The sequence below is a fragment of the Scyliorhinus canicula genome, chromosome 15, assembly GCF_902713615.1.
Source record: "Scyliorhinus canicula chromosome 15, sScyCan1.1, whole genome shotgun sequence".
Taxonomy (NCBI): Eukaryota; Metazoa; Chordata; class Chondrichthyes; order Carcharhiniformes; family Scyliorhinidae; genus Scyliorhinus; species Scyliorhinus canicula.
This window is the reverse complement of record NC_052160.1, coordinates 9,755,307-9,779,678: the sequence shown is the minus strand read 5'-3', so window position 1 is coordinate 9,779,678 and position 24,372 is coordinate 9,755,307. Positions and strand designations below refer to the sequence as shown.

The 24,372-nt window shown below is 44.8% G+C and overlaps 1 protein-coding gene across 4 annotated transcripts in view; it reads right to left on the bottom strand.

Moving 5' to 3' along the window:
- The window catches only part of LOC119979077 (ubinuclein-1-like), an 85,569-nt gene that overhangs the window by 23,473 nt on the left and 37,724 nt on the right, over positions 1–24,372 (bottom strand). For 3 of the 4 annotated variants that reach the window (XM_038821072.1, XM_038821074.1, XM_038821075.1), the window contains 5 exons: positions 23,727–23,797; positions 20,512–20,641; positions 3,884–3,928; positions 3,159–3,277; positions 1,343–1,465 (listed from right to left, as the gene is read on the bottom strand). In XM_038821072.1, coding sequence (XP_038677000.1) covers positions 1,343–1,465; positions 3,159–3,277; positions 3,884–3,928; positions 20,512–20,641; positions 23,727–23,797 — 488 coding nt within the window. The remainder of the gene's footprint in view (positions 1–1,342; positions 1,466–3,158; positions 3,278–3,883; positions 3,929–20,511; positions 20,642–23,726; positions 23,798–24,372) is intronic. The other variant, XM_038821073.1, reaches the window with a different exon arrangement.

The following is a 24,372-nucleotide window of genomic DNA, read 5'->3' as shown; positions in this document are numbered from 1 at the left end:
CAATGAACAGTTAATTGTCCCACCAGATTACCATCCACATGGCGCAAACAAAGATTTATACCATTGTTTTTGCAGATGGTTTAATTATAACGAATGCATGATCTAGTGTAAACGTCACCCCAATCCCAGAGGATGATGAGCCACACCCGCTTTATGAGAGAGAGCTGACTGGTGGTGATTTAACCAGAGGGTCACCACACCTCAGGTGAGGGGCAAAATTGAGAAGGCGGGGTCTTCATGAATAACGGGAGCTGGTACAGGAATTGAAGACACACTGTTGGCATCGCTCGGCATCACAAACCAGCCACCCAGCCAACTGAGCTAACCGACCCCTGATCATGATCTAACGTGCACAACTTTAAAATGCTTAATACACACAGTAAAATACAAAATTTGAATAAATGTCCCAATTTCAGCTCAGTATACATCTTTGTTTAAAATATTTATTACACTTTTGTTCTCTCCTCCAAACCTAGACTTGCTGATCTCATGAAAGCACCTTCCACCATTGTTCCATTCTATCCTGCCATTATGACCAATATAAGGTTTCATCTCCACTTGGGCCGTTAAATCCTGACCTCCAATGGTATCTCTTCATGATAAGGTACCTAGCTCCAAGTTTGTTTCTGATTTATCTCATCTGTTATTCCCATTGCTCCTGAAGAATACCATCAAAATTCTATTAAAGGTGGTCCTCTTACTTTTCTAACAACCAACCAATTGGCCTTGCAATCTTCCCTTCTGGTCTTAAACTTCTAAAATTGCAGAAACTACTGTTGATCCTTAAATTGTCCACCACCTCAAAAAGTTCTGAACTCCTTCACCAACACAAATATGGTATTCACCTCACTTGTCCCATTCCTGACCAATGCTCCACAGCTCTGAAATCTGACTCTTGCACACTTTGAATTAGTTTTCATTGTCTTGGATAATATCCTGATTACCCTCCTAAACAAATAAATTGCCCACCAAAACTGCATTCATGGCATTCAGAAGCCTCCCAAGTTGCTCTGTCTGTATTGTAGTCGCGTGCACCTATTTCGTATTGTAGCTCTCAAACCTATTTCCATTAGATTGGAGGTCCTGCATGGTTCTCCTCATCCATTCGGATTACCAATAACCTATTCTACTAACCACCAATATATTCATACTTCAGCTACACAACATTGGTAACAGTGGACCAATTTGACATGCAGTCCTGTCAATCACTATGTCCATAGTTAGTTATATATAGCAGAGATGTAATCCACAATGAATTGGATAATCACCAGATTAACTTAAAAGGCATACTATTGTTACAAATGCCGTTATGTGGTTTGTCACAACAATCAACATATCAAACCTGATCTCCTCATTCCAGTGAAACTTTTTACGAGGTCCCACAATTCTTCTTCCCAACTTGTCTTCATCATCATCATCATCAGAGAACATTCTCTCCTTCTGGTCCTTGTCCTCCCCCATCATCCTGCAGGTCAGAAATTTGAAATAAATTGAAAATTCACCAACTCCTCGGGCCCAATCTGCATGATTCGGAAAACCCAATGATTGATTGACAATGCTTATTGGTTCCTACATGCTTCTAATGAAATGAAATGAAATGAAAATCGCTTATTGTCACGAGTAGGCTTCAAATGAAGTTACTGTGAAAAGCCCCTAGTCGCCACATTCCGGCGCCTGTTCGGGGAGGCTGGTACGGGAATTGAACCGTGCTGCTGGCCTGCCTTGATCTGCTTTCAAAGCCAGCGATTTAGCCCAGTGTGCTAAAACATATAAATGAATAATCATGTCAATCAGTAACTGCTTCACTTTTTATAACTACCTGAAAAAAGGTTTATGCTCCCGCACTAGACAAAACTATGTAAGTCACAGAAATATGTTGGAGGAGGTTAGAAATAACACTTTATTGCTTGCAGGATTATAAAGAGAATGACAAAATGCCAACATTGAAACACCCAATGTTATGTTGGAACAAGCACTTTTTACTTTCCACTTAGTTACATTATAGGCAGCACAGTGACACAATGCTTAGCACTGCTGCCTCACAGCACCAGGGACCTGGGTTCAACCCTGGCCTCCGGCGACTGTCTGTGTGGAGTTTACACATTCGCCCCGCATCTGCGTTGGCTTCCTCCGGGTGCTCTGGTTTCCTCCCACAGTTCAAAGATGTGCGGGTTAGGTGGTTTGACTATGACAAATTCCCCTTTATGTCCAGGTTAGGTTATGGGGTTACGCGGAGAGGCCAGGGTTGTCGGTGGAGTGGACACGGGTAGAATGCTCATCTTGAAGGTTTTGTGCAGACGTGATGGGCCAAATGACCACCTTCTGCACTGTAGGGATTCTATGATTCTAGTTCTTCAGTAAAGAACAAAAGTAAATTTGTGCATAGTTAGTAAGTCAGTTTGTCAGTCGATTCATTTTCAATTATCTTTCTTTGTGCTTGGTGTGACTCCAATCGATGGAGAGTTTTGCACGATTCCCATTGACCTCAATTTTGCTACAGCTTCTTGATGCCAAACACGGCCTTGATGTCAGGGGCAGTTGATCTTGCCTCACTTCTGAAATTGAGCTTGTTTGACCTGGTTTGGACCAAAGCTGTAATGAGGTGCGGAGCTGGGCATTGGTGAGCAGATTATTGCCAATTTCCACTTGATAACACCGAAGACACCACCTTCCATCGCTTTGCTAATGCTTAAAGAGTAGGCTTGTGGGGTGCAAATTGGCCAGATTGGAATTGTCCTCTTCATAGATTGGACATACACAAGCAATTTTCCACAATGTCAAGTTGACGCCAGTTTGTGGCAGCAGTGGAACAGATTGACTGGGATGGGGTGATTCTGCCCTGAACAATGGGGAATAACGATAAATACAGAGCTAGCCCATTTGGGTAATGTCAGGAAATACTTAGTTAAACAACAGGTAGGGGAAATATATAACCCTTTTCCTATCCGCCCCTCCCTCCAACCCTTCCTAAAATAGATGGCAGTTTGGCTAGATCAACGGAACATTTCAAAACTGCAAATGATGGATATTTATTAGGCATGAGCATTATGAAGTTTGAATCACGGTTGGTTGAGGGAGTAGAGTCCAGTCGAACAGACTGAGGGGCTGAATGGTTTTCAATGCAAGTGCAATCCACTGTATTGCAATGTGGCACATACTTAGCAAATTTAGCTTGGCTGTGAGCCTGGCAGTCATCTTGATACTTTGCCATCTGATGTGGCATTGCTTTCCCAATCGCTTCTTTCAATTTATGTATTGGTTCCTTCAGCTGGCCATCCTGCAAGAAAACAAATTAAAAACAAAAAACATTTTTCTTCGATAATAAATTCCAACACCTATCAGTAAGGCCCGGGTAATACCATGGATTCAGAATTTTAAAAATAGTATCTTTGATGACCCCCAGCCCCTGGAAAAATGTAAAACCATTAATTCTACATAAGATTTACAGCATACGCTTGATATATTAGTAAATCTAGGTTGTTAATATTACACAACATACTCTTTTAATTAAATGCAGCGATGTAGAACTTTTCTTCTGCCGCTAAAAGGAGCTCTGATACTTGGTGGTAGAAGCTCATCTGAAGAAGAAGTGGATTCAAATGCTATTCCTGATGAAACTGGTCAAATTAGCCAAGCACAGTGAGGCTGAGCATATATGAATAGATATGTATATGAATGGCTCCAAGTGAAATACTAAACACTGGTTTAAATATCATTTAAAGCTGTGTAATCAGACTGTTGCAGGTTACGTATAGAAAAACGGTTTTAAGATCACACCACAGACACATAGAAACCAATCCAAACATAACTTTAAAAAGTTTCACACACGATCCTTAAAATTCATTTATTTACGATAGGCAGTGAAACCTGTATAAATGCTCACCTGCATAAAGCATTCACCTGTCTTTACCAGCCATTTTGCCCCAGTCTGCAATAATTTTTTAAGAGGACAAAAAAATTAGTTGTTTAACAGAAGTCCCACATCAGAATTAGGGGAGTATAGAATTCCTTTCCCCCACTCTTTCACTTCGTCCAAAAAAATATTTTATGGAGAAAGCAACATAGCAGCCAAAACAGGATACAAGCTGGTCACGTATGAGAATGAGTTCTAACTTCACATTTAAGTTAAATTCACTCGAAACAATGATGCGTTTGCTGATTTGACATGGTTTTATGCTGGCAGATCATGCTTCGTCAATTCAAGAGTCTACTCTGCTTAATTCAAAATGACTTTGTTCAAATGTGATCATTCAGAATATCAGAGCACTAAAATCCTACTTTCCAGTCACTCACACACTGTTTTTTCAAATTACTGGATGATTTGATAGTTTAAGCACAAGAAGTGTCTTTGAATTATCAGGAGAAGACTGTATAAATGAAGTGTGTATGATCTTATTTCCTCGTGATCACTTTCTAAGGGTGGCACAATCAAACAATCCCAGCATGAAAGTAATGCTTTTACTCAACAATAGAAGAAACGGTTAATACTAATAACTTAAACATCCGGATATTCAATTTTGCCGAGATGAATTTAATGTTACTTTATAGGAGACACATTTGAAGATTATACACAAATAATATATATTGTAAACGTTAATATTTGAAGTGACAACATCATTGTTTGCCTGGAAAGCAACACTTGTCACAGAATAATCTTATTTTCCAATAGGAATCAAACCTGGATTAAGCAACCAAGTGTTTCTGTTCTACGAGTGACTACTCTGGACAAAACTCAAGAATGGCTATGAGTTCTCAATATTATTACAAAATTGAGCATATTTGTCTAAATGAGGTTAAAATGATTAGTGATTGTTTTTGCTGCATAGTGTGCTGCCATTTTCTTATTGGCTTATCAGTAAACAGGAAACCTAGACAGACAATATTTAATCAATCATTCAGGCTCTTAGAACAAAACCGTGGCTCCTGCTAGCTTGTTACATGGTAGCTGTTAGCTTGGTTGTTCAGTAGCCGGTAGCTTGGTTGTACAGTAGCCGTTAGCTTGGTTGCGCGGTAGCCGTTAGCTTGGTTGTACAGTAGCCGGTAGCTTGGTTGTTCAGGAGCCGGTAGCTTGGTTGTTCAGGAGCCGGTAGCTTGGTTGTGCGGTAGCCGGTAGCTTGGTTGTACAGTCGCCGTTAGCTCGGTTGTTCGGTAGCCGGTAGCTTGGTTGTGCGGTAGCCGTTAGCTTGGTTGTGCGGTAGCCGTTAGCTTGGTTGTTCAGTAGCCGGTAGCTTGGTTGTACAGTAGCCGTTAGCTTGGTTGTTCAGTAGCCGGTAGCTTGGTTGTTCGGTAGCCGGTAGCTTGGTTGTTCAGTAGCCGGTAGCTTGGTTGTTCGGTAGCCGGTAGCTTGGTTGTTTGGTAGCCGGTAGCTTGGTTGTTCGGTAGCCGGTAGCTTGGTTGTGCAGGAGCCGTTAGCTTGGTTGTGCAGTAGCCGGTAGCTTGGTTGTGCAGTAGCCGGTAGCTTGATTGTGCAGTAGCCGGTAGCTTGGTTGTGCAGTAGCCGGTAGCTTGGTTGTGCGGTAGCCGGTAGCTTGATTGTGCAGTAGCCGGTAGCTTGGTTGTGCAGTAGCCGGTAGCTTGGTTGTGCAGTAGCCGGTAGCTTGGTTGTGCAGTAGCCGGTAGCTTGGTTGATCGGTAGCCGGTAGCTTGGTTGATCGGTAGCCGGTAGCTTGGTTGATCGGTAGCCGGTAGCTTGGTTGATCGGTAGCCGGTAGCTTGGTTGATCGGTAGCCGGTAGCTTGGTTGATCGGTAGCCGGTAGCTTGGTTGATCGGTAGCCGGTAGCTTGGTTGTTTGGTAGCCGGTAGCTTGGTTGTGCGGTAGCCGTTAGCTCGGTTGTTCGGTAGCCGGTAGCTTGGTTGTTTGGTAGCCGGTAGCTCGGTTGTTCAGGAGCCGTTAGCTCGGTTGTGCAGTAGCCGGTAGCTCGGTTGTACAGTACTCTCAGCTCAGAAAGCTGAGGCCCTACGCAGGCCGAGGGCAGAAAATCTAGGCTGAGGGATTGCTACTCTGTCAGAAGTGGTCACTTTCAAACCATACATTAAACTATGGTGCCAACTCACTGTTCATATGTACACGAAAGATTGCATAGCAATATGCCAGGAAAAGCAGAGCAATCCTGCCCATGCTTTGTTCAACGTTGATCTCTCGACCAATATCACAAAAACAGACTGTCTTGTCTCTTTTCTGTTTATGGAACCTCTCCAAATGCTTTAGCTGCTTTGGTCATCTACATAACTATGGCGGCTATACTTCAAAACTACTGAATTGACAGCAAAGAGCTTTTGGACGTAGAGGTTGTGCAATTCCGGGCATATGCCACAAAAACAATGAAACAGAAGACCAGTTTTTATAAATGTTGATTGGCAAGGGATGTTAGCCAAGGTAACTGTGGTGATCACAAGTTAACCAGATGCAACACAACTGAGCGACCACTAGAGGGAGCACGGGAGAGCCATATAAATACATCAGGACAGGAAGTGGGGAGTCACTCTTCACAGCAGGCGGGCTGGCAAGCAGGACACACAGCAAGCAAAGCTGGTAGTTAGCACTGGAAGGTAGTTCTAGGTCAAGCTCTGGAAACTGAACGAACCCACAATAAAGCATCTTCTCCACACTTGAGACTACGAGCTTTATTAAGATACGAGGAACAACACATGGTACCTAGGAGTGATTTCAGACGCTTACGACAGGACAACTCAGCTGCAGATACAGAAAGCACAAAATGGCATGGAAATCTCCTACTGGACATTTGACTGGGGAAGACATCGCTAATTCGAGGATGTGGCATGGATACCCACCTCAGCTGGACACGACTGGTAATGTAATAAATGTCTGGAAAAGGTTCAAACAAATGTTCGATTTTTATCTCATAGCTAATGATGTAGCAGAAGCCTCAGACAAAATTAAAATAGCAATTCTCATCGAAGGGCCTGTCAATAAGAAAGTGTATAATGGATTTAAACACTCAAAAGGTGAAGACAGGAACAGCTTACAAACGTTACTAAACAAATTTGAAGAGTACTGTGAGAAATTTGAACAGCAAGGCATGCTCACAGTCCAACCTGCACAGAGACTGAGTGATGCAAGACTTAAAAAATCACAAAAAGATCAGGAAATCGCGAATGCACAGTACAGATCAAAAAGAAGAAATAACATGAATTTTTCACAAAGCCAAAACGCTGAAATCCAGTCCAGATCGGAAAGAAAAGGTAACTTACAACTTTTAGAAAGAAAAAACGCTGAAATCCGCGATAAAATGGCGTCTAAGCACATTTTGCAGTCTCTGGTAAGCAAAGAACTACAAATCGCGTCTGCGCATGCGCCGGAACCGGAAGTTGCGCATGCGCCGGAACCGGAAGTCGCGCGTGCGCCGGAACCGGAAGTCGCGCATGCGCAGTTTACAAAAGATCGCGGCGCCGATCGTTATGCGCATGCGCAAGCCGCGCATGCGCAGTCAAAAAAAATCTTCGTCGCGGGCCGTCATGCGCATGCGCAAGCGCAATGGACACCGAACCGCACAAGGAAAGAAAGCCGATTTGCGCATGTGCAAGTCGTTCCTACGCGTGACGTCATGACGTCTGAGAATCCTGACCACGCCCACTTAAAAGGGAAATGCCCGAAAATTGAAAACAAGACACTTAAAGTGGTAAAACCAAATTTTCTTGCCTCAGAACACAGAAAAACGCCTGAACTTAAACCAACAGTGAAAAACAACTTGCACAAAACCTTGGAAAAAGCTGCCTTCACCACACACAGTGAAGCGAACAAAAAGAATTCCGAAACAACAAAAGATGATTTGTTTTTCGACGATTACCTCTCAGACCTGACTGGGTCAGTCGGATATGCTTATCACAGCATCAGCGACACGGTCGCAAAGTACAACACGAACCAACTCGTGGTAGATGAATCCAACCAAAATGCTTTGGTTTTCAAAGAATACTACTCAGACATGGCTGAGTCAGTCGGATATGCTTATCACAGCATCAGCGACACGGTCGCAAAGTTCAACACGAATCAACTCGTGGTAGAAGAATCCAACCAGGATGATTTGGTTTTCGGAGAATACTACTCAGACACAGCTGAGTCAGTCGGATATGCTTATCACAGCATCAGCGACACGGTCGCAAAGTTCAACACGAATCAACTCGTGGTAGAAGAAGCCAACGAAGATGAAATGGGTTTCAAAGAATACTACTCAGACATGGAGGAGTTATTTGGACATGCTGATCACAGCATCAGCGACACCGTTGCAAAGCTCAACACGACTCTACTCATGGTGGATGAATCCAACACCATGGTGCCATGGCAGCTCGTCGATACATTGGATGACAGCAATACCCAAGACGAAGACGACGCCACACAGAGAGCACAGGAAGACTCCACGGAGCGAGCGATGACAGGCTCCACAGTGCGAGTGATGAAAGACGCCAACAGGGATGCAAGCAAACACTCCCGGGCGGACACCAAGCATGAACAAGACCATGAAGGTAAACCCGCTGTACCTGAGCAACCGCAAGCAGACTATGAAAGTCTACCAAGCTCACAGGAACAAGAAGAAAGAGCGGACTATGAAAGTCCAACACGCTCACAGGAACAAGAAGAAAAAGCAGACTATGAAAGTCCAACACGCTCACAGGAACAAGAAGCAAGAGCAGACTATGAAAGTCCAACACGCTCACAGGAACAAGAAGAAAGAGCGGACTATGAAAGTCCAACACGCTCACAGGAACAAGAAGAAGACAATGCACCTCTGCCCACTGCATGCGAAGACAGTGACAAGGTGATCACACTCAACGTACAGGATCACAGTGAGACTGACAGTTCTCCGCTTGTCTGTACCGAAGCACAGAGCGAAAACAGTGACAAGGTGCTCGCACTCGACGTACAGGATAGTAAGAAGTCTTACAACACCAGGTTAAAGTCCAACAGGTTTGTTTCAAACACGAGCTTTCGGAGCACGGCTCCTTCTTCAGGTGAATGGAAAGGCTTGTTCCAGAAATGTTTATATAGACACAGTCAGAGATGCCCCGGAATGCGAGCACCTGCAGGCAATCAAATCATCAAAGATGCAGAGAGAGAGGTAACTCCAGGTTAAAGAGGTGTGAATTGTCCCAAGCCAGTTCAGTCGGTAGGCCTCTGCAAGTCCAGGCTTGTTGGTGGGGGCCGAATGTAATGCGACATAAATCCCAGATCCCGGTTGAGTCCGCATTCATGCGTGCGGAACTTAGCTATAAGTTTTTGCTCAGCAATTTTGCGTTGTCGCGTCAACGCAACAACGTTGCGCGTCAACGCAACAACGCGACAACGCAAAATTGCTGAGCAAAAACTTATAGCTAAGTTCCGCACGCATGAATGCGGACTCAACCGGGATCTGGGATTCATGTCGCATTACATTCGGCCCCACCAACAAGCCTGGACTTGCAGAGGCCTACCGACTGAACTGGCTTGGGACAATTCACACCTCTTTAACCTGGAGTTACCTCTCTCTCTGCATCTTTGATGATTTGATTGCCTGCAGGTGCTCGCATTCCGGGGCATCTCTGACTGTGTCTATATAAACATTTCTGGAACAAGCCTTTCCATTCACCTGAAGAAGGAGCCGTGCTCCGAAAGCTCGTGTTTGAAACAAACCTGTTGGACTTTAACCTGGTGTTGTAAGACTTCTTACTGTGCTCACCCCAGTCCAACGCCGGCATCTCCACATCATGACGTACAGGATCACAGTGAGACTGACAGTTCTCAGCTTGTCTGTACCGAAGCACAGAGCAAAAACAGTGACAAGGTGCTCGCACTCGACGTACAGGATCACAGTGAGACTGACAGTTCTCAGCTTGTCTGTACAGAAGCACAGAGTCGGGCCACCCAACAGTCCAGAGAGACGATGCCGAAAGAAAACATGCAGATTTTGACTCCAGAAGAGGAGCACCTGGAGCCCAGAGAGACAACGCCAAAAGAAAACATGCAGATTTTGACTCCAGAAGAGGAGCACCTGGAGTCCACAGAGACAATGCCGAAAGAAACCATGCAGATTCTGACTCCAGAAGAGGAGCACCTGGAGTCCAGAGACATCAAACAAAAAGAAACCATGCAGATTTTGACTCCAGAAGAGGAGCACTTGGAGTCCAGTGAGATAACATCAACAGAAATCATGAAGATTTTAACTCCAGAAGCGGAGCACCAAGAGTCTAGAGAAACCACGTCAACTGAAATCATGCAGATTTGGACTCCAGAAGAGGAGCGCCGAGAGTCCACAGACACCGCGTCAAATGTAATCAAGAAGACTTTGACTCCGGAAGACGAGCACCAAGAAAGCAAAGATGCGGAATCCAATTCTCCATAACTGATTGATGTCACCTGCACCGATGCAACATCAGATCATTCGCACCACTCGCGAGACGGAATGCTCAATGACTCAAATTATCCACTCGGGACACTCATAGAGTATAACAAGAAAAACAAAAGTCAAAAGAAACACAGCAAGAACAAAAACAACATGAAGCGCGACAAGACCAACAACAATAGCAAGAAGCACAGCAGAAACGAGAACGACAACAGCAAGAAGAAAAGCAACATGAAGCGCGACAAGACAAACAACAATAGCAAGAAGCACAGCAGAAACGAGAACGACAACAGCAAGAATAAAAGCAACATGAAGCGCAACAAGACAAACAACAACGTCAGGCACAAAGATAGCGACAACGACAGAGGCAGAAACAACAAGAATGGCAACAAACACAACAAAGTCAGGAGCAAAGATAGCGACAACAACAAAGACGGAAACGACAAAAACAGCGACAAGTACGGCAACGGAAACAACAAAAACAGGAACGACAGAAACAACAGCAATGAAACAACGACTTGTACACAATGGCACTACTTGGCACATGATGGACGATGCCACAGCACACTGCAAAACGATAACAAGACTACAAACATGTCATGGGATGACAACGAATCGCACAAACTCACGTCTGCTCCAGAACAAGCAAGCACACCAGCATCCAAGGCGGATGAGACAATAAATCAACACCACAAGCACAAAAAAAAAAAGTCCATGCCAGTCAACATCAGTGATGTGACCATGCAAACACCTCGGGATGACGCATTGGGTACTTAAGATAACAAGGAACACCAACAACATTCACAGCGGACTTGCAATATCAATATCACCACGTCATCAACAACAAAAAGAAGAAAAAAAAAAGCTCTGAACAAATTCATCAAGTTTGGACATATAAATACATTGGCTTTGTTAACCAAGGCAATAGCATCATCACTTGTATAGATACGCATATCATAAGTTACTGTTTTGTATAATTTTCCTTAATGATGTACAGAAACTATGTAATGAGAAAGAGGGGGATGTGGTGATCGTAGATTGACCAGATACAAAAACAACAGAGCAAACACGAGCGGGAGAGCTATAAATACACTGGGACAGGATATACAATTTTCTTTAACGATGTTCAGAAAATATGTTAAGAGAAAAAGGGGGATGTGGTGATCACAAGTTAACCAGATGCAACACAACTGAGCGACCACTAGAGGGAGCACGGGAGAGCCATATAAATACATCAGGACAGGAAGTGGGGAGTCACTCTTCACAGCAGGCGGGCTGGCAAGCAGGACACACAGCAAGCAAAGCTGGTAGTTAGCACTGGAAGGTAGTTCTAGGTCGAGCTCTGGAAACTGAACGAACCCACAATAAAGCATCTTCTCCACACTTGAGACTACGAGCTTTATTAAGATACGAGGAACAACACAGTAACAACAGTCCATAGTCTAACAGACACCTTAACAGACAGATAGGCCTTCTGCTCAATCACCCACCAGGAGGATGGCTCTTCAAACGACCAAGAATTTCCTTTTGTGTTGCGCTGGAACAGCAATGTGACGCTTCATTTGGCCTTGAGTTCCAAATCCTTTGACTCAGAGGCAATCGTGTACATAAATGAGCAAAACTCATATGTGGTAATACCGAATATGACAGTCTGTCACTTCCGGTAGCGACCATGTCCGGATCGGCCGCACACACGGCAGCTCCCGCCGGGATCGGACATTTGGGCCCTTCAACCAAGTGGTAGCGGCACTTCGGCAGTGATTCCCGGCATGGCAAGAGACGCTGGAGAGGTTCCCCTCACTGCTGCATGGAGGGGACCGGAGTGGGGCCGTCAAGAGAGTGGTTGTGGGGAAGCGAGCGGAACTGGTCCAGAAAGACAAAATGGCGGCCGGCGCGGACCAAGCAGCGTGGGCTCAGTGGTCAAGAGAGCAGCAAGAGCTCCTGAGAAGCTGCTTCACAGAGCTGAAGACAGAGATGCTGGCCCCAATGAAGGCCTCCATGGAAAGGATGGTGAAGGCTCAGAAGGTACAGGAGCAGGCGATCAAAGAGACCCCGCACAAGAGATGGCAGGAGAGACTGGATGACCTAGAATATAGGTCTAGGAGTCAAAACCTGCGGGATCCTGGGCCTCCCTGAAGATGCGGAGGGGGCGGACGCGAACACGTACGTAATTACAATGCTGGTGACGCTGATAGGCACGGGGGCCTTTCCGCAGCCCTTGGAACTGGACGGGGCACACAGAGTACTTGTGAGGAAGCCTAGTGTGAACAAACCACCGAGGGCGATGGTGATAAGGTTCCACCGCTTCACAGACCGGGAGCGTGTCTTGCGCATGGCAAAGAAGAAGCGGAGCAGTAAGTGGGAGAACTGAGAGATTCGGATATACCAGGACCTGGGAGCTGAATTGGCTAAGAGGCGTGCGGGATTCAACCGGACTAAGGCAGTCCTTCACAACAAAGGAGTGAAGTTCAGGCTGCTGCATCCGACGAGGCTTTGGGTAACGTACCAGGACAGGCACTACTACTTCGATACGCCAGACAAGGCATGGACATTTATTAAGCATAAAAAGCTGGACTCGAACTAAAGCTGCACGTGGGTGAAACATCCTGTGGGGGGAAATATGTAACTGGGTGTTGGCCTGATGCAAGATTGGTAATAGAATTTAGGCTGTTAGAATTTAAGAGTAACGCCCGGGTTGTGTTTCTCATTTCATGTGAAGAATGTGGATGGCGCTTGCTCTCTTACCCTGTGGGGGAGAGGAGGTTGGGGGCCCGAAGGAGCAGCCAGGGTCTGCAGACTTACGGAAGCGTAATTGGGGGGGGGGCGAAAATCAGTGCTAAGCGGGTGCTTGGCATGGGGATTGGGATGTTTGGGGGGGGGGGGGGGGGGGCCGAAAAAGGGAGATGGCTAGTCGGCCCGGGGGGGGGGGGGGGGGGGGGGGGGGGGGGGGGGGACGAGGCAGGGGTTCCCCTATCCCCGCTACTATTTGCCCTGGCAATTGAGCTGTTAGCCATAGCGCTGACGACTTCAAGGAATTGGTCCCAGTGGGGGAGGCTTCCTTCTACGCAGACGACCTGCTATTGTATATTTTGGACCCGTTAGAGGGGATGGGGGAGGTCATGCGGATCCCAAGGGACTTTGGCAGCTTCTCGGGGTACAAGATGAATGTGGGGAAAAGTCAACCCCCCCGTCCAGGCTGATCACGTGGAATGTGAGGGGTCTGAACGGGTCGGTCAAAAGGGCCCGCCTGTTCTCACATTTAAAGGGATTAAATTACTCGCAGGTTTACTTTTTTTTGTGTTGAGCAGGGCGTTGATCCGGAGGGTGGAGGGGGTCAAGTATTCAGCCATTGCGGTCTCAGACCATGCTACGCACTGGGTGGACCTGCGACTGGGGGCGGAGGGAGGGCAGTGCCCTCTCTGGAGACTGGATGTGGGACTGCTAGCGGATGAAGAAGTGTGTGGGCGGATAAGGGGGAGCATCCAAAACTATATGACAACAAATGACACAGGGGAGGTAACAGCAACAACGGTCTGGGAGGCTATGAAGGCAGTTATTAGTGGGGAGTTAATTTCTATTAGGTCCCATAGAGAGAAGAGGAAGAGGGCAAAGAGGGAGAGGCTGGTGGGAGAGATACTCAGTTGACAGGAGTACGCCGAGACCCCCCCCCCCGCCGAGGAGGGGCTGCTAAGGTGCGCCGGAGACTGATCTGCTGACCACTGAGAAGGCGGAGGCGCAGCTGAGCTGAGGAAGGTGAAGGGGGCAGTCTAGGGAAAAACCAAGTAGGATGCTGGCGCACCAACTTCGCAGGAGAGGCGCGGCCAGGGAAATTGGGGGGGTTAGGGATAAGGCAGGTAACACGGTCTTGGGCCCAGAGAGGATCACTGAAGTCTTCAAGGAGTTTTATTGTAAACTGTACGAGTCAGAGCCCCCAGTGGGAGGGGCAGGGATGAAGCAATTTATGGATCAATTGCGGTTCCCAAGGGTGGACGAAGATCTGGTGGAGGGACTGGGGGCCCCGATTGAGTTGGAGGAGATAGTTAAGGGCCTAGCAAGTATACAGTCGGGCAAGGCCCCGGGTCCGGACGGCTTCCCTGTAGAATTTTACAAGAAATTCTCGGAGCTACTGAGCCCACTCCTGGTAAGAACCTTTAACGAGGCAAAGGAGAGAGGAGCCCTCCCCCCAACGATGTCACAGGCTTTGATCGCGCGCATTTTGAAGAGGGAGAAGGATCCGCTTCAATGTGGGTCCTACAGGCCGATATCACTCCTGAACGTGGATGCCAAACTGCTGGCTAAAATTTTGGCTACTAGGTTGATGAGAATCAGACGGGTTTCGGCAAGGGCAGGCAATTGAACACAAATGTGAGGAGGCTCCTAAACATTATCATGATGCCCTCAGAAGGAGGGGACGTAGAAGTAGTGGCTGCAATGGATGCAGAGAAAGCCTTTGAACGGGTGGAATGGGAGTACCTGTGGGAAGCGTTAGGTAGGTTTGGATTTGGTGAGGGATTCATAAGGTGGGTCAAGCTACTGTATCAGGCCCCCATAGCATGTGTACCCACGAACTGGCTGAGGTCGGAGTATTTTAGGCTGCACCGAGGGACGAGGCAGGGGTTCCCCTATCCCCGCTACTATTTGCCCTGGCAATTGAGCTGTTAGCCATAGCGCTGACGACTTCAAGGAATTGGTCCCGGTGGGGGAGGCTTCCTTCTACGCAGACGACCTGCTATTGTATATTTTGGACCCGTTAGAGGGGATGGGGGAGGTCATGCGGATCCCAAGGGACTTTGGCAGCTTCTCGGGGTACAAGATGAATGTGGGGAAAAGTGAGCTGTTTGTAATCCACGCTAGGGGTCAAGATGGTGGAGAGGAGCTTTCGTTACCTAGGTATACAGGTGGCTAGGAACTGAGATACCCTACTCAGGCTCAATCTATCACGGCTTGATGAGCAGATGGAGGGAAACTTTAAAAGGTGGGTCATGCTCCCATTTTCCCTGGCGGGAAGGGTGCAGACCGTGAATATGACGGACCTCCCCAGATTTCTGTTTGTTTTTCAGTGCCTTCCCATCTTCATCCCCAAATCCTTCTTCAAGCGGGTGAACAGGATTATCACGCTGCCATTCTCGCCGGCACGATACACCACAAGCCCGGCGGTGACGGCGGTGCTGGGGTCAGTGGAGAAGGCACAGGAAGGAGGAGGGGGCCTCAGTTTGGACCTCAATACAGAATAATCATACATTTGTTCCGGGCAAGATAGACATGGGGGTTTCAAAGCTGGCACAGGGCAGGCATTAGAAGGAAAATGAAATGAAAATCGCTTATTGTCACGAGTAGGCTTCAATGAAGTTACTGTGAAAAGCCCCTAGTCGCCACATTTCGGCGCCTGTCCGGGGAGGCTGGTACGGGAATCGAACCGTGCTGCTGGCCTGCCTTGGTCTGCTTTAAAAGCCAGCGATTTAACCTTGTGAGCTAAACCAGCCCCAACCAGGATGGAGAACCTGTTCATAGATGGGACTTTCCCTAGTTTAAAGGCGCTAGAGAAGTTCATCCTGCCCCCGGGAAGTGCCTTCAGATACCTCAAAGTCTGCGAATTTCTCAAAAAACCAAGTGGGGAAATTTCCGTTGCTACCCCTTCGTAGGACACAGGACAGGGTGGTGTCTGGCATCTGGGTAGGAGAGGGGAAGGTGTTGGACAGCCACCAAGAGCTGCAGGATGCGGAGGAAGCCCCAGTGGAGGAACTGAAGGGCAAGTGGGAGGAGGAGCTGGGTGAGGAGCTAGATAAGGGCCTGTGGGCTGATGCCCTGGGCAGGGTAAATTCCTCATCATGTGCCAGGCTCAGCTTAATTCAGTTTAAGGTGGTACATCGGGCACACATGACGACGACGAGGATGAGTAAGTTCTTTGGAGTGGAGGACAGCTGTGCGAGATGTTCAGGGAGTCCAGCTCCATATGTTCTGGGCATGTCCGGTGCTTAAATTATTCTGGCAGGGCTTTGCGAAGGTTATGTCCAAGGTCTTGAACGCGCGGGTAAAGCCGAGTCCAACAATAGCAATCTTTGGGGTGTCAGAGGATCTGGGAGTGCAGGAAGCGAAAGATGCCGAGGTTTTGGCCTTTGCCTCCCTGGTAGCCCGGAGACGGATCTTGTTAATGTGGAGAGACTCGAAACCCCCGAGTGTGGAGACTTGGGTTAGTGATATGGCTGAGTTCAGCCTGGAGTGAATAAAGTTTGCTTTGAGAGGGTCCTTGCTGGGGTTCTCCCGGCGGTGGCAACCGTTCCTTGACTTTCTAGGAGTGTTAAAATGTCAGCAGCAGCAGCAATCCGGGGGTGGGGGCAAACTGTTCATTTAATGTATATTCTGTTTGTATAATGATAACAGCCACCTAGTTTTATTAAATATTTTCCTTTTATTTTTCTGTTATTAGTTATGTAAAAATTCTGCTTGAAAAAGCTTTAATAAAACAAATAAAAAAAATAAATAAATGTCAGTCTGTCTGTTCTTGTCGTAATCTTTAAAATTTTCTTAATATCCTGAACTCCATGGCCCATCACAGAGGTTTCTCAACACATTTCACCCCAACTTCGATCAATGGCCTTTAAGTTGTGCTCAGCAATGGTTGCATTGCAATGAGTGGATTGTATAACAGCCATAAACATCGGTGAGTGGCTGGAAGAAAAAAAACGGCTTTCTGCCTACACTGAACCTTTCAGGATTTCCACATTAAGAAAAAATAGGTGTGATTTATATACCCTAGTGTACAGTGCTATGGTAGCAAGATAGTTAAAAGTGGGAGTTATGGCTCGGAGAGGAAATGAAGCCGAATAATATATTGCTCTCTGGTAGCTTTCCAAAAGACAGGGAAAAACCCCTTGCATCAAGACTACACTTTGAGAAGAGAATAGCATTTAAAATATATAAAAGATACCGTGTACCAATGCAATTTGCTACATTAACATCAGTTCCAGAAAATTTCCACTGGAAATAAAATATCACGTGGGTAAAATATTACAAAAGGATTTGGTTACATACAAATAAAGGTCTGTCCATTTTAGATCAAACCCTTCTTACATTACAGAATGTGGTCATCCACAACTGATAAACATCTCCACTCTAATTTGACAGCGACATGAAGAACCTTGATGAATTAAAATGGAGCCTTGACTGTTGCGGCTTGGCCTTTCTGCAAAGACTGATGGGAGGCACGGTGACACAGCGGTTAGCACTGTTGCCTTACAGCGCCAGGCACCCAGATTAGATTCCGACCTCGGGTGACTCTCACTGGAACGACGAAGGTTGAGGGATTGAAGGTTGACGGTTGAGTCCAAAGATGTGCGGGTTAGGTGGATTGGCCATGCTAAATTGCCCGTAGTGTCCTAATAAAAGTAAGGTTAAGGGGGGGGGTTGTTGGGTTACGGGTATAGGGTGGATACGTGGGTTGAGTAGGGTGATCATGGCTCGGCACAACATTGAGGGCCGAAGGGCCTGTTCTGTGCTGTACTGTTCTATGTTCTATGTTCTAGGGGCGACCTGATAGAGGTCTACAAAATTATGAGGGGCATAGACAAAGTGGATAGTCAGAGGCTATTTCCCAGGGTAGAAGGGTCAATTACTAGGGGGCATAGGTTTAAGGTGCGAGGGGCAAGGTTTAGAGGAGATGTACGAGGCAAGTTTTTTTTTTATACACAGAGGATAGTGGGTGCCTGGAACTCGCTGCCGGAGGAGGGGGTGGAAGCAGGGACGATAGTGACATTTAAGAGGCATCTAGACAAATAGGATGGGAATAGAGGGATATGGACCCAGGAAGTGTAGAAGATTTTAGTTTAGATGGGCAGCATGGTTGGCACAGGCTTGGAGGGCCGAAGGGCCTGTTCCTGCGCTGTACTTTGCGTTGTTCTTTGTTCTCTTTGACTGCCTGTGTGGAGTTTGCACGTTCTCCCCGTGTCTGTGTGGGTTTCCTCCGGGTGCTCCGGTTTCCTCCCATATTCCAAAGATGTGCAGGTTAGGTAGATTGACCATGTTAAGTTACCCCTTAGTGTTCAAAGGTTAGGTGGGGTTACGGGGATAGGGTGGGGGAGTGGACCGAGGTAGGATGCTCTACGGAGGGTCGGTGTATATTCAACGTTGTTGCAGTCCTTGCTGACAAACTAGTCATTCTTGCCCACTAATTCCATACTAGAAACAGTTAAGGAAATTATTCAGGAGTGAGTTTGTAAACTGGGGCAATGATAAATCACTGCTGAACAACCACCCTGTCGCAAACAAATAAGTTTACAATTGTGAAGGCTGATTCCCTCAGAAGAAAATTTGTATTAGAGGTAAAATATATATATTTTTGTCTGTCTGTCTTTTCTCTCCAGTATTTTCCCATCTTTATTTTGCTTTCAGAACACCAATTAAAATTGAATTTATATTTCCTGCCTTATTGTTTCTGGTTTCGAACAAAGAAAATTACAGCACAGGCACAGGCCCTTCCAGCCTGCGCCGATCCAGATCCTTTATCTAAACCTGTTGCCTATTTTCCAAGGTCTACTTCTCTCTGTTCCCCACCAGTTCATATATCTGTCCAGATGCACCTTAAATGATGCTATCGTACCCGCCTCTACCACCTCCGCTGAAGCATTCCAGGCACCCATTCTAGACACTGCATGTCTCAGTAAACATTCTTCAACCTAACTGATTGAAGAATCTTGCAGCTGCCGCCCTATTCACATCATACCATTTAATTTCCCAATGCTTGCTCAATCAGGACTATCCTATGCAATACTGCACTCACTTCCAGTATTATGTGTAGCAGAATGTGAAGAACGCCAAACCCAGAAACAGGTTAATGAGCTAGCCTGGCTGTTTCATCAACAATTCCCCGAATTGCTAAATACTAACCTGGCTCAGGAACCCAAGTACCGAGTTTGCTATGAAAGTCGACTTGGTTCCGACCTTCTATTCTGGAGACTCATTATGAGGTCACACGGCCTGAAGGGTGGATAGTTTATACACCTCGGCTTTCTTGTCTACGAATAATGATTCTGATGTAAAATACCTCGAACAATATTATAGCGTTGAAAGCATTTAACACAAAATCAATGCTCCATCAAAATACTCAATCAATACATTATTCTGAAAAATATAGTGGCTTTACGTAGGAAAACATACTAGCAATTCTGTGCCAAGAACATCCCACCAACCACAATGAGGAAATGACCTCGGCAGTAATGGTGTGCTGAAGAATGTAAGAGTACGGAAAGCTTTCCTCCTCTTCACAAGGTTCTTCTGCACTCACATGAACCACCAAATTAACAGTGAGTCTTACTTTAACCATTCATGCAAATCAGGGCACCAACAATAATGTGAAACTGCAGTGTCAATCTTGATAATAAGCTCATATCGTTGTACAAGGCAGACACACACACAGCTAACTTAAATAGGAGTTTATCCAGCAAGAAAAAGTTTGTTTAATAGTAAAGGAGCTCAGCAGTAGCAAATTATGAGATTATAAATCAGTCTTTCTCTGCTAATTATTGCAGTAAACTGTGCCATCCCTAAACGTGACAGGAGCAGACAAAACAAAGAAATAAGCTAGATATTGACAAGAATGGGAGATTGCGTTGTATAACATGCACCAATGAAGTTGAATATTGGGGAAGCATGAAATGCACGAGGTCATGCGTTAACCATACAACTCCTGGGAATGGATGAGTTCATTGCATTAAACATAAAACCAGCAGCTACTGAAATGTGTTGCTGCTCAATACTTTCAAAACGTTAAGATCTGCTCCTAAACCTCTATCAAAAAGGCAATTTGTCCATTAATAATCAAAACATTTTAGATCAAATATAAATCCTTCTAGGCAACTGTATTAAAACACTTCACGTGACAAAACAAAACAAAGACAATAACAAGACCCTATATAAAACAATAAATAATAAGACCCCTGTTTAATAGTACACTCAAATTTACGGTCAATAACTAAAACAAATAATAGAAAATGCTTATGCACAAAAATATAACTCTTAAAACATGTTTGTATCATAAACTTGGTTGCAATTACAAATGTTTAGCAAATTATAGCTTTTAAAAACTGGATAAGTTTCTGTAAATGGTTTTCCTAATTTCAAGACAAGAGTTACATCTGTAGAATGGATTTTATATTTAGAACACATTTTCATGTCAGTTACCTGCTCGTTCAGGTGTAGTTTCTTTGCCCTTTTGACCAGAGTGTCCTTGCTACATGGTAAGAACGATGCCAGGTGTGCGTAAACTCCAGAGCGGGCCTGAGTATTCAATTCACGGGACTGTAGCTCAATACTGAAAACATAACCGTATCAAAATAGATTCAGAGTGCGTAGCAAGAATCTCACTAAAATGAAAAACATCCCAATTTTCTCTCTAATAAAGCCTCTTCACCACACTACACAATCATGAAAAGCATGGGAGTTCAAACAGTTATCGGCTGAACACTTGCTTTCTCGTCTCTGTATTTTATGCCATCACTCCTCTGCACTAAGTAATTGGATGGCAAGGAAGCAATTTTGCCATCTCATCAATAACTTTTGTTATTTGCATCACTTAACATGCGCCAGTAATAATAGGTGATACATTACTGTGCCCTGTTGACCCCATTCCTTTATGTAGCACGGAAGGTGATATGGCAGCAGAAACCCAGGGGCAAATTGTTCAAATTAGCTCTCCCGGTGTTAGAGCACCAAACGTTGACAACGTACATCAAGAATTCAGGTGGCAAAAGTAGCTGGCCCTGTACCAGCTGCCTGGGGAAAGCGGGCAGCATAATCAAAGACCCCCTCCCACCCGGCTTACTCACTCTTCCAACTTCTTCCATCAGGAGATACAGAAGTCTGAGAACACACACACAAACAGACTCAAAAACACTTCTTTCCCGCTGTTACCAGACTCCTAAATGATCCTCTTATGGACTGACCTCCTTAACACTATACCCTGTATGCTTCATTCGATGCCGGTGCTTATGTAGTTACATTGTATACCTTGTGTTGCCCTATTATGTATTTTCTTTTATTCCCTTTTCTTCCCATGTACGTAATGATCTGTTGAGCTGCCCTATTATGTATTTTCTTTTTTTCCCTTTTCTTCCCATGTACTTAATGATCTGTTGAGCTGCTTGCAGAAAAATACTATTTACTGCGCCTCGGTACACGTGACAATAAACAAATCCAATCCAATCTAGCTTTGCCCAGTCGTAGGGATATAAAATTAAGTATGAATAAAGAGACATGTCGAAGATCTTTTGTCTGGCATGCATCAAGAATACCAGTATAAGGGGAAAACGGTATATTAAACTGTGAAAGAACAAATATCGATTGGATGGCAAGTGGACTTTGATTGCTAGAGGAGTTCCCATGGGCAATGCATTAGCTAATGGTGACGATAGATAACTGCATTGTTTCAAATTTAATCCGGATAGCCTGGCCTTGATTGGTCAAGGCTGTTCTGGAGAATGAATCAACGAAAGGCTGTCAAATTATTTTGTTTAGCTGAATCAGGTGCAATAAGTGCACATGTTCTTTCAAGTAGTCGCCATTAACAGGATGCTGCTGTCAAGTCAACAATACATTCTGCCCATCACACAAATGAGTAATGTGGTGCACGAATTTCAGTGCCATTGAGAGGCTCTGTATGTCCCAAAGATTGGCAGAATGTATCAAACAGCATGTTCCAGTTATTGTTCAGAATGGGCAAGGTGCAGGCCTTACCCAACCAGCCCGTGCGTACAACTCAAAATGTTGTCCAACATTAGATGTGATTTCATAATTGGACAACATTTTCTAAAAAAATTTCAGTGTGCTAAGAAAGATGCTGACAACTAATTTAAGGTGGCCAGTCAGGCTTGCAGTGCGGCACGTTGGAGTGTACTGGAAGCTATATTTATGAATACACAGGGCAGACAGAACATGAGCGCACATTAGATCGGTTTTTCAGCTAAACAAAATAAGGTGAAGCATTTCGCGGATCCAGTCCCTAGGGCAATGCCTTGACCAATTGGGGTCAAGCTGCCTGCCTTAAATCTCAAACAATGCTCATTTCTCAGTCATCATCAAGTGGTACATTCTCCATGGCAATACCTCGACCAGAGTCCACTTGCCAACCAATCAGCATTCTCTTTTCATACAGCATAAACTGTTATTTTCCCCATATTGTGGTAATCTTGAGAAATGTACCCCGATTGTTAGACAAATAAGCTTTGACATGCCACTTTCTTTCAGCAATACCCAGGCTATGTACCACCAAACGACTATTTGGATAGAAAAATATTAGACAGTTTTGGTTTGTGCATCTAATTCAATTAAAAATAGTCCAAATGCTTGACCGATTGAGTGGTTACAGATATTTTGACAAGCCAACTTTTATTCAGTAGTTACTCCAGTTGGTCTGGCCACAAGCATATTCAAATTCAATATATATGACAAACAGATTTCTAGTCTAGGCACAATATAAAATATTTATCTTTTACAATATAAGGTTAAAACAGCGTTTTTACAAAAAGCTACTTTATTTTTTTCCTAATTATTAATTCAAAATTATTAGCAGTTTCTGATGAGGTTTGAGCTAAACAATACTTCAAAATAATTCAAAAACTTCAAGTTGTTTATTATCCAACTCTTTTGCTCAATTGGATTAATTTCACATAAGAATGACTTCGGCTTCATTTCTACAGATGGGAAACTTAATTACATGGAATTTACAGCACAGAAACACTCCACTAATTCGTGCCAGTTCTTACGCTCAACACAAGACCCCACCATCCTCAATGAATTGAGAGTGCAGAAGGAGGCCATTCTGCCCATCGAGTCTACACTGGCCCCTGAAAGAGCACCCTACCTAAGCCCACACCTCCAACCTATCCCCATAACCCAGCAACCCCACCTAACTTTTGGATACTACGGGGCAATTTATTGTGACCAATCCACCTAACCCGCACATCTTTGTACTGTGGGAGGAAACCAGAGCACCCGGAGGAAATCCACAGAGACATGGGGAGAACGTGCAGACTTCGCACAGACAGCGATCTAAGTCAGGAATGGCATCAGTATGAAGCAACAGTGCTACCCGCTGGGCTGCCGAACCTACTTCATTGAATCCTATTGGCATATCCCACATACACTTATCTAGTTTTCTCTTAAACGCATCTGTGCTTTTTGCAACAACTACCCAACAAATAAGGTTTTCCTGAATTACTTAATTGGATAATTAGCAATCCTTTATCTATCCCTTCTAGTTTTGGACTTCTAAACAAGTGAACACATCTTTTTAACTCCTACCCTGTCAAATCCCTTCATAATTTTGAGCCTCCATTACATCACCCCTCAAAGAACCCATGTTTTTGAAAGGCAGCCAATGTTCATTGGATTATACTTACTTTAGTAGAATATTATTGACATCTTGTGTGAAGAATTTCTGCTTCCCCTCTCCTTCTGAGGCTTTGGCAGCCTACAAGACAAGAATATCATCAGCTTTTTCGTAACTTCAGGTCCCTTCTAAAGCCTATTTTAATTGGATTAAAGAGCTGCAGTTCTTGATGATCTTCAGCACCAGTTTGTCATAAACAAAACTGAATGGCAACCAAGTACTACAGAAGAAGAAAAAAAAATTCAATTCAATAGCCTTCTGGCCACTTCACTTTCAAAATTAACCTTAAAGATATCAACAAAGTTTGAAAAAAAAAGACCCAAAATGATTAAGAATAATAAAAGTTAATATCTTGGTATGCACGTTAACCTTTTTCGAAGTCAGTCAATGTTTTAATGAACCCGGATGTAGTAATTGAGCGTAATAATTGTATTCCGATAGTGGTTTTTAAGTGGGGAATTCACTTGTTTTCCTATAAATAGGAACAGTGGTCAATTACCTAACCCAAACAAAAAGGGTATAAATATGAACAGAGAAAAACTGTGATGAAATTTAGAGGTGCACATTTGTCTGTCTCTGTAAATAAAAGCCTGTAACGTATCTAAAGATTGGCTCCAGTTCAATCCTTCACTACCTGGCTATCTGGATTAGAACAT